Genomic DNA, 10,928 nt, shown 5'->3' on the forward strand with positions numbered 1-10,928 from the left:
AACAGCTTTATTGAGATGTAATTCACATACCATAAAATTCATCCTTTCAAAGTATACAGGTGTTTTTTAGTGCATTCACAGTTCTACAGTAATCAGATAGAAACACTTTTTATCATACCAAAAATAAGCGATTAGTGGTCACTGTCTATTCTCTCCGTGTCCTAGACCTTGGCAACAGCTAATCTACTTTCAATTTCTTTGGGTTTGTCTATTCCGAACGTTTCAAGTAAATGGAATCCTACAATATAGGGATTTTTGTGTCTGGCTTCTTTAACTTCTTTAACTTACCATGTCTTAAAGGCTCATCCATGTTGTAACACGTTCCCTTTTATGGCTGACATAACAATCCATTGTATGGATATACCAAATTTTGTTTATCCACTTATCAGTTGGAGGGCATTTGGCTTATTTCCATTTTTTGGCTACTATGAATTATGCCATTATGAGCATTCATACACAAATTTTTGTGTGAACAGAGTTTTACATCTCTCTAGGAGTGAACTTGCTGAGTCATGTAATAATCATGCTTGACATTTTGAGGAACTACTGAAGTGTTTTCCAAAGGGACTGCACCATTTTACATTCCCACCCGAAGTGAATGAAGGTTCAGATTTCTCCACTTTCTGGCCAACACTTCTATTTTTTGTTGTTGGTTTTTATAGCCATTCTAGTGAGTGTGAAGTGGTAGGACTGTGGTTTTGATTTGCATTTCCCTAGTGACTGAGGTTGAGCTTATTGGCCATTTATAGATCTTCTCTGAAGAAATGTCTATTCAAGCCCTATGCTCATTTTTTAAATTGGATTATTTGTCTTTTGATTGTGTCTGTCACTTTTCTATTTTTACTACTGCTTGGAAATACTTTTAGTTATGTCAAGTCAAGCATTTATTCAAACATCCATTAATCATTTATGGTGTACTATGCCTGTGCTGGAAATAAAAAGTCCAATAAGACATGTCTTATCTCCTGTGGATTATTGCAACAGCTGCCTGTTTTTCTACTCCCCAATCAATCTTTTACCCTGAATCCCAAATGATTTTTCTAAAAAGCAAATTTGATCATATCACTTACTTATTTCCTTCAATGCTTTCTTTACTGACTATAAGAGAAAATTCTAACTTTTAAAGATGGTTTTATAACACCTTCAAAATTTGTTCCTCGCCCATCTCTACAAGATCTTTTGTGTGTCCATCCTATATCCCCGTATGGGATAACTTTAGGGGCGTCCCTATTTAAATACTCCATCTAGACATACTGAGGTTAGTAAGCAAGGAGAGTAAGTGGGTCCTCTGTCAGAAACCAAAACCAGGTCTCAGGTGAAAACTAATCACTGGAGCTTTTCCCTTAACTCTGGATCCCAACCAAACAGGTGGATATCTCTTAAACCTGTGACCTGAGAATGCAAGCTGTATGGTGTTTTTCTCTTGCCTCTAATGGGATTTTTAAATGTCCAGCCTCATCTCATTTTCACTGAAAATGAATAAAGGAAGAGTTGTGCACTCATGCTTGGGTCAGTGTCAAAACGGAGTATGGCCCTTTTAGGACCGTGGTGGTAGCTGTAGTAATTGTCTTCCCACCCAGGAAGACATAAACTGCTGGTCAAGAGAAACTTCCTCCCAAGGGGAGACTCTCCATCACCCTTTAGAGAATCTGAGTTTTAGTTTTATTAAAGGCGGCTCTAGTTTCCTTAAATATCTGACCAAATACATCAGTCTTTATTGGTCTAGGAAAAAGGAACTCACTACCTACCTCGCTGTTATGACTTACTGAAATTAAATCTAGTATATAAATTTGAATATAAATTCCTTTTGAACTTAGGCATAAACTAATTATATGGTAAGATCTATGTATATACATATGTATGTATATATATATATATTTTTTTAGATTTTATTTATTTATTTGAGAGAGAGAGAGAGAGAAACAGCATGAGAGGGGATAGGGTCAGAGGGAGAAGCAGGCTCCCCGCCGAGCAGGGAGCCCGACGTGGGACTCGATCCAGGGACTCCAGGATCATGACCTGAGCCGAAGGCAGTCACTTAACCAACTGAGCCACCCAGGTGCCCCATATGTATGTATATATAAACACACACAACACTCATTACACAAATGCAGAGTGGAGACTATAAAGTCAAGGAACAAATCTGCTTGTATCTCTTACTGCATAATGAACAAAAACCAAAATTCAAGTGACTTGAAACAGTCATCTTTTCAGCTTTATTGATGTATAATTGGCAAAGAAAATGTATTTAAAGTGTACACTGTTTTTGATATAAGTATACATTGTTAAAGGACTCCTCCCATCTAGTTAATACATCCATCGCCTCACATATAATGTTCTCACCATATGTATACTAAGTTCTACTCTCAGCAGATTTCAACTATATATAATAGTGTTATCAGCTATAGTTACCACGTAAACAACCATTTCATTTTGTTCATCATTTTGTAGGTCAGAAAGTTGGAAATGGACTATCCAGGTAGTTTGCCTACAGTTCAGCTGGTGTCACTTGGGGTGACGGGCTGGCTGATCCTACAAGATGGCCCCTCACTATTGCTTGGCCTTGTTCTCGCTCGCCAGGTCTTATCTTATAGGCTTCAGCATGTGGCTTGGATTTTGCCTAGGATGGTGGTATTAGGGTAGTTATAATAGCAGTTAGTTACTAAGAGAGCAGGGCAGTAGCTACCAGGCCTCTTAAAAGCTAGGCCTGATGTTGGCATAGCTATCACAGTACCATTTACATCTAACTCTTACTGATCAAGACATTCACAGACCAGCAGGAACTCAAAGGGAGGGGAAACAGACTCCAACTCTCAGTGGGAGGAATAGGAAAGAATTTGCAACCATCTTTAATCTGCCCTAAGTAGAAGATCCATTAGGCATATATACCTGATAAACAGAGATTTCCACCTCCCCTCCCACACATGGAAATATCAGTACCGGGCTGAAGCCTCAGTAGTTTGCACATGTTTTGGTTGCTTAGATAAAGGAGAAGTGGTTATTACATATATTGTATGTGACTTTATTTAATGGTCATGATAATCAGAATTCTTTAAAGTTTTATCCCTTCTTTGATTTGTGCATGTGTATTTTGGGACCAACATTTTGAGCTGCAGGAAGTGTGAACTATGCTTTTATGACACATACCCGAGATCTTAGGAGCATTAAAAAATAGTTTATTAATGCCCAGGGTATCATTCTAGCTTACCTAATAGCTTTGATTTACTAAAGTCACAGTTATGTTGGCTTCTTTTATGGACATAACTTTAGCCACATGGTAAAGCAAAGCTTTGTACAGGTGTTTTCACATGTCTGGTCCACTGAAATCTAAGAGACTCAACCCTGGGGTCACAGAGAGAAGCAGCGAAAGACATAATAAAAACCACATGTTAACCATTAATGTTCATTTACCAAATCCTACTTAAACTCTTGCACTCTCAAAGCTAATTTCATCCAATTGCCTTTTAATTATAGTCTCTTGCTCAGAGTTGCAAATATAATGGCTTTTTAATATATCTTGCACTGTTCTGTGTCCAATGTAGGATGTAATCATGCAATTTATTCAGAGCTAGTGCATGAGGTAATTAAAACATAAGCACACACGGATTTCTGCACACGCATATTCCACTGAAAAGAATCTGTCAAATTGCTTTTGTATAAAATTATTTTTTAGATAGAGTATGATAGAAATCCTGTGTCTGCTAATTTATGTTGTAGCCAAGGTGAAATAAATCAAATATGACTGGGAGATCTGTATCCATATCAGAGAATGAGGTAAAAGAAACCATTTTAAAGTAGGAATGTCTCAACACACTGTTAATTAATCATAGTCTTGGTAGATATAATTCTCAATGCAGGTTAGTGCTTCATTATCCAAGATGTTAGGACATGAACAGACCCTCAGTCTCTTGCCCCTTTTCAAGAAAGACAGGGAAAAAAGTGAGACTTAAGATAATTATCACTATTAATAAAAATGATCAAGTAATATAACAATTTTTAGTGGTAACTGCTTTTGGAATTAAGAGTTGATATATGCATGGGCAACAAATATATATTTCTTTCAATGAGCAAATGAACACTTCAGTGAAGTTGTTCACCCTATCTCACAGTAACCAGGAGATTTTATATAAAGACAATTAGCTGTTTTTAAATTATATATAATTTTAAGAACTTCGTAACTAGTTTTTTAAAAAGCATATTAAGCTATATTTTTACATTTATTCATTCTATAATTTATTAAGTGCCAACTAACTATGACCTATGTGTTGGAGATACCAAGAAAGTGATGGGCTTTAAGATTTTCATTTTTCTGTGGAAAGCCATTTCTCTGGTGTTATCTTCTGACTATTAATGTTTGGCCATAAAAAAGAAAAAAAAATGATATGGGCCATGAATCCAAATACCACATGAAAACAGAAAAATATTTGTTCATTTATCAGGATTTGGGGTTTGCAACATGCTGGTACCTGGAGCCGTGAAAATCTAGATGGACTGATTTCCTTTTTCAGTTTTCTCTGGATATGTACTCACACATCTTGTGTTCATTCTTAGGATACAAATGTAGAAAAGTGTATTACTTCCTTTCCAAAACATTAAGATTTTAGACAACATATCTGCAATAGCTAATTTCCTTTTCTGTTCCTTTTTCAATTTTTCATCCACATGCCTTCTTCCTTTTACATTCGTAGCAGTTTTAGGGGTGTGCTTTGGGAAACAAAACAGCTAGAAGGCTAGCCAAGGAGCATCCTATTCCCAAATCAGAATTTAACTAAGCCTTGGAATCCAGATACACACTTTCTCAAATTGGTATTTCTTGTACAATTAAGCTTTAGGGTTGTAAATACTGAGCTTTGGGCCCCTCAGCTCCAGAAAGAATAATCTACAGAAGTAGACCAGCCTCTACCAAGGGGAAGTCGATCTTGATCCCTCTTGATGCCCTGAGTCCCAGGTCTCAAGAGCTTGCTGCCTAAACCCCGCCACTGACTTTAGTTTCAACTGCTCCCTATTTAATCCTGCCTTTTTGCTTAGCCTATAGAGATTCTATGTCCTAATTCAACTCCTGAGGTAGAAATCCAGAGGACCAAATCAAACACATTAATGTTAAAGCAAAAACCAGATAAACATATGCTCCATCACCTTGATCAATACCAAATTCCCATCCTAAATTCTATACTCAGGTGTTTAACTTAGAGGAAATTCCAAATTTATGAATGGATTATATATCCAATGTTCATTTTGACCTAGATACTCAGGACACACATTCCTACAGAAATGATGGTATAAATGTCATACCAAATATATTATAAATAAAAAACTAAGTTTCTATAATATTCCATACTAACAGTTTGCTCAATGAGGTGAAAATATAAGCCCTTCCATTTTTTAAATGCTTTGAAGTCATGTGATTGTACATTTTGGCATTTCTCAAATCAAAATTAATGTTAAAGTTTATATGCTTATATACTGTTTTGTTATTTTTTTTTTCTGAAAGCTGTTAAATTTATGGTACATACTATCATTACTTCCAATGGGGTCTTAAATCTTAACATCAAATATGGTTTGTTAACTACTGAGTATTTATAATATTAATGTGGGGGGGTGCATTCCAAGTTTGATAGCTGCATATATTCTGCACATCATTGAGATTATTTCAATCAGGGATTCAGTTAATCCCTATATTGAAGCTATAGTTTTTTTATCAGCCACCTCTGGACGAAACAATTCCTCCCTTTTTTTTTTTTTTTTTTTTAAGATTTTATTTATTTATTTGACAGAGAGAGACACAGCGAGAGAGGGAACACAAGCAGGGGGAGTGGGAGAGGGAGAAGCAGGCTCCCCGCGGAGCAGGGAGCCCGATGCGGGACTCGATCCCAGGACCCTGGGATCATGACCTGAGCTGAAGGCAGTCGTTTACCCAACTGAGCCACCCAGGCACCCCCAATTCCTCCCTCTTATCCAGAATATTTAACCACTTTCTCTGAATTTTCTTACACAGCATGTAAATACCCCAGATTCTGTCCCAGAGTATCTATTTTATTAATTTTAGTATCTATTAACAACAAACCTCCTCCTACTCTGTGGCTTTCCTCTGGCTGTGGCCCTATTTCCTTCCCTTTACAGTCAGGGTTCCTTTAAGGGTATATGCATACTTTCTACTGAATGAACAGAGGTATCATGATTTATGCAACCTGTTGCCTTTTAATGGACATTTAAGATATGAAGTTAATACTATTAAAAATGTGCTTAATATCCTTGAACAAATATCTCTGTACATCCGTGCAAATGTTTTGTAGAATACAATTCCAGAGGCGCCTGGGTGGCTCAGTCGTTAAGCGTCTGCCTTCGGCTCAGGTCATGATCCCAGGGTCCTGGGATTGAGCCCCGCATCAGGCTCCCTGCTCCGCAGGGAGCCTGCTTCTCCCTCTCTCACTTCCCCTGCTTGTGTTCCCTCTCTCGCTGTGCCTCTCTCTGTCAAATAAATAAATAAAATTAAAAAAAAAAAAATACAATTCCAGAAATGAAATTATTTGGTCTAAGGAAATGCACATTACAGGTTGAACTGTGTACCCCCCAACATTTGTGTCAAAATCCTAGCCCTAATACCCCAGAATGTAGCCTTATTTAGAGATGGGGTCTTTATGGAGGTGGTCAAGTTAAAATGAGATTATTAGGATGGTTCTAATCAGTATGACTGGTATCTTGGTAAGAGGGAATCTGGGGACATGGACATGCAGAGGAAAGAGATGAGCACGTGAGGGAAAACAACCATGTAAACATGAAGATGATCATCTATAAACCAAGGGGTGAAGCCAGGTATAGATCCTTCCTTCATGACGCTTAAAAGGAACTAACCCTGCCAACACCTTGATTTTGGACTTCTGCCCCCCCAGTACTGAAATATTAATCTTTGCAATGTTTTGTTAGTTTCAAAGACAAATAAATGGTACTGCCTTTCAATACCCACCTCTGATTTTTTTAAATCCAGATTCAGCATATCTCTGGGTTTTTATTTCCTTTTAAAATATCTAAAATGATTCCAATGAATTGACACTATCAGATAACCATTCAAATCAAGCTATGTGATTTCAATAGTTTTCTACGATGATAAAAAAGGATTAAAATATATCGAACTTTTAAACATGTTTAACTACTCATTTACTTACTGACAATCTACTGCAAAATTTTCATTCTCTAGGATTATCACACGTTGCACGAAGTTTATTCCTAAAAGGCAAAAAGCTAAACAAATGGAAACTACAGACTTTAAAAATGAAGTTAATTTCATATTTATAGCATGTGAAAATAAGTCCCATATCCAGTAATCTAGTTCATAATGTATTAAGGATTATGCTTTTGAAGTCAAGTCATTACTGACCTTCTTGTTGGAAACACACTGTTAATTCTATACAGTGTTCAAAAATGGTGTCAAACTACTGGAGCATCATAGCACATTAAAACAAAAATATACCATGTAGGGTTGCAATTGCTTTAAAAAAGCTCTTTTCTGGAGATGATAATAAGGTCCATTTGTCCCCAAATCACTCTTTTGTTAATACGCTTATCCTGTTAAAGGATTACTTTCCATCTTCTCTTTCATTTTGTTGGTCTTTGCATGAGTTAAGATGTGAACTTTCAGGTTATTTGACTGAATAAACCTCTTCTGACAGCTTTCAAAGGGGCACACAAAACGTTTCTCCCCAGTATGGATGCGGACGTGTGTGCGCAAATTGTAGTCCAGAGAAAAGCGTTTTCCGCACCCTTCAAAAGTGCACTGAAATGGCTTCTCTCCAGTATGAACCAGAAAATGTCTTTTTAGTTTCGCGTTCTCATTGAATGCTTTCCCACATTCTGCACATACGTGATCTCGAGGACCGTGGACAAGGAGATGCTTTCTCAGGGAAGCTCTATTCTTCAACTTTTTTGGGCATCCACTGTGAGGACAAACAATTCTTTCTGGAGCCTCATATTCCTTATCTTTTGTTGGCTTCTTTCTAGCAAATTCTGCAGACTGTTTAGGATCTGGTAAGTCAATGCTGGGTATTCCTCCAGAAGGAAGCTTCTTGCCTATTACATACTCAGAACACTCAAGCTGTGAATTCTCTCCAACAGTCTGTTGAGGAAGTTCTTGTTTTGCCCCTTTCTGTGTGGATTTCAAGGATTTTTCCAGAAGTGAGCTTGCTGTAAGAACCTGTTGAGAAAGCTCTTGCTCTGATCCTTCTTCCAGGTAGTCAAGGGACGAGTCTTCTTCCAGAATGGGTTCAGAAAACTCACCTCTAATTATGCATTCTATGTAACAGTCAGAGAAGGAGTCTTCTCTAACAACCAGATGGCTCGTCTCAAAGAACACACCTTCATCTTCCAAGGCCCATGTTGTGTTGGGAAGTTCCTTCTGGACTGGCCGTGGCTTAGATGGCCTTGGCTTATCCCTCCCGAAGGCTCTTCTACCCAGGCCTTTCTGGCCACAAGTTTTTGCCCTCTTCTTTAGTTGCTGGGCCATAGTGTCCTGCCTGCTTCTTCCTTGAATATTTGCACCAGGATTTATCAACCACTTCCAAGTGACAGTGATCTGAGTAAGCTGTCTTCAGCAAACACCTCCTTTGAGATAGTAACCTTTAGATAAAATATAGTCCAACTTTAGAACCACTGTCAGAAAATGACCTAAAAAAAATGGCCTCAAATTCACTTTTCAGTAACAAAATGGTTGCATTGCCTTCTTCTCTGACAAACCCAAGGAAGAGAATGAACTGTGACATAGGATGTAGGTCATAACTCTATCTTACATGGGTATCCCCACAAATTATCTGACCTCTCCAACTGACCACCTCACGTTATTGGGCACTCACTATATGCTAGCCCTACTCTAGGCTACTCATGGGTTGAGTTCCATCAGTAAGTGGACACAGAAAAAAATCTATGCCTCCTGGAGTATACATTCTCCTGAACACACAAAGTATTACACGCCACACGTTAAAAGGTAAACTGCTACACTGGGTGTTGTATGACTTCTACTCCAGAAACCAGTATTACACTATGTTAACTAACAAAGTTAAAGAAAAAGAAAAAAAAAAAAAGAAGCCCAATGTAAGATGCCGCAAATTCTTTCCTATAGTTTTGTAAGGATGGAGGATGGACCTTACACTTCAAAGCAGAAAGCAACAACGCAAGCATTAATTCTAATTTTCCCCATTTTGAAATCATACTTATAATCAAACTTTCTCTTTAGTTTCCCTTACTCAGCCCTAACTCATTGTTATTTGACTAACTGTTCATGTAAGAAATTTCCCCATCTATGAAACCTAAATTAAAGATAGTCTTAAAAATTGAAAACAAAACAAAAAAGGTAAAGTGTACAGAATAAACAAAGGGGCTGGTAGAAAGGAATTCACGATTTTAAATTGGGAGCTCAGGAAGGCCTTGACTGCGGAGGCAGCAGGTGACTAAAAACTTGAAGTGAGGGTTGCCTATGGTGAACACTGTTGTGAAATTCAAATGAAATAATGCATATAAAGTACTTAGCACAGATCATGGCACAGAGCTAATGCTGAATGCTTACATGAACTAGTGTTATTTTACCTTTGTATTCATTCTTAAGTATATGTTGGGTCCTGGGATATGCCAGATACTATTCTAGACCAAGGGCAGCATTTTTTTTTTTTTTTTAATTTAATAAAGAGCCAGATTTACGCTTTGTGGGCCCCATGGTCTGTGCCATAACTGTTCAACTCTGCTTCTGTTGCAAGGAAGAAGCCATGGCTGATTCATAGAGGGGGAGCTGTGTTCCAATAAATTAAGCAGATGCTGGATCTGACCCATGTGTAGTTTCTACTTCTACAGAAAATGGAGATTCAGAGGAAAAAAAACACATGAAATCCATGCATTTCCATGCACAGGGGAGTTTGGCCTTGAATACTTTTCTTTTTCTTAAAAATCTAAAAGCAACATTGTAAAAGTTACACCATGAATATGTTATAATCTAGGAGCCTTTTGCTTAATGTTAGGATTGCATGCCTTATAGAAGATCTCTTAATTTTATTGTCCTGATGTCCTGTTCAAGGAACAGAAATAAATCCTTTTTAAAAAGGAGTAAATGTGGGGGCTCCTGGGTGGCTCAGTCGTTAAGTGTCTGCCTTCGGCTCAGGTCACGATCCCAGGGTCCTGGGATCGAGCCCCGCATTGGGCTCCCTGCTCGGCGGGAAGCCTGCTTCTCCCTCTCCCACTCCCCCTGTTTGTGTTCCCTCTCTCGCTGTGTTTCTGTCAAATAAATACATCTTTAAAAAAAATAATAAAAAGAAGTAAATGTGAAAGTAGTGGAGAGAAAAATAACAGCTTGAAAATATTTTTAAATAGCTACATTTAAAAATACCACCTCAAAAGAATCATGCTGTTTACTTTTGGCAAAAACATACACAGCATCAAAACAAAACATGTTTTTCAATTGCTATGGGGAGGGTTTGAAATGCCTTCTTAAACATTTATATATATAAATATATAATATATAAATAAATGTTTTATGTAAATTGTAGTTTTAAAATACATAAATTATAAATAAAATAAATTATATATTTATATACAATACACAACTATTTTATATATATAAATTGCTAAGGGAAGAGTTTTGAATTTCTTCTTAAATATTATATATATAATATATATAAATTATATATATAATATAAATTATATATAATATAAAAATATATATAATATATAAATATATAATAAAATTATATAATATAAAAATATATAAAATATTATATTTTTATATTATATATATACAAACATTTAAGAAAAAACTTAAAATGCTCTTTCCTTAGCAATTGAAAAGCATGGTTTGTTTTGTTCCATGTATTTTTTTTTCCCCCAAAAAGTAAATGGCAGGATCCTTTTGAGTTATTTTTAAATGTAGCTACTTAAAAATACTTTCAAGCTGT

At 36.7% G+C, this 10,928-nt stretch overlaps 1 protein-coding gene across 1 annotated transcript; it reads right to left on the reverse strand.

Annotated features, from left to right (window-relative positions):
* Positions 1–7,558: 7,558 nt before the first annotated feature.
* Positions 7,559–8,497, reverse strand: ZFP42 (ZFP42 zinc finger protein). The gene has a single exon (XM_035003836.1). It carries the CDS (start codon positions 8,495–8,497, stop codon positions 7,559–7,561), a length of 939 nt encoding a protein of 312 aa, XP_034859727.1.
* Between the last annotated feature and the right edge of the window lie 2,431 nt (positions 8,498–10,928).

The sequence above is a fragment of the Mirounga leonina genome, unplaced genomic scaffold, assembly GCF_011800145.1.
Source record: "Mirounga leonina isolate KUSES-001 unplaced genomic scaffold, KU_Mleo_1.0 Mir_128, whole genome shotgun sequence".
Classification (NCBI taxonomy): Eukaryota; Metazoa; Chordata; class Mammalia; order Carnivora; family Phocidae; genus Mirounga; species Mirounga leonina.

Bases quoted from the DNA above. Each gene is read 5' to 3' on its own strand.
- ZFP42 (XM_035003836.1), bottom strand. From the start codon at position 8,497: ATGGCCCAGCAACTAAAGAAGAGGGCAAAAACTTGTGGCCAGAAAGGC.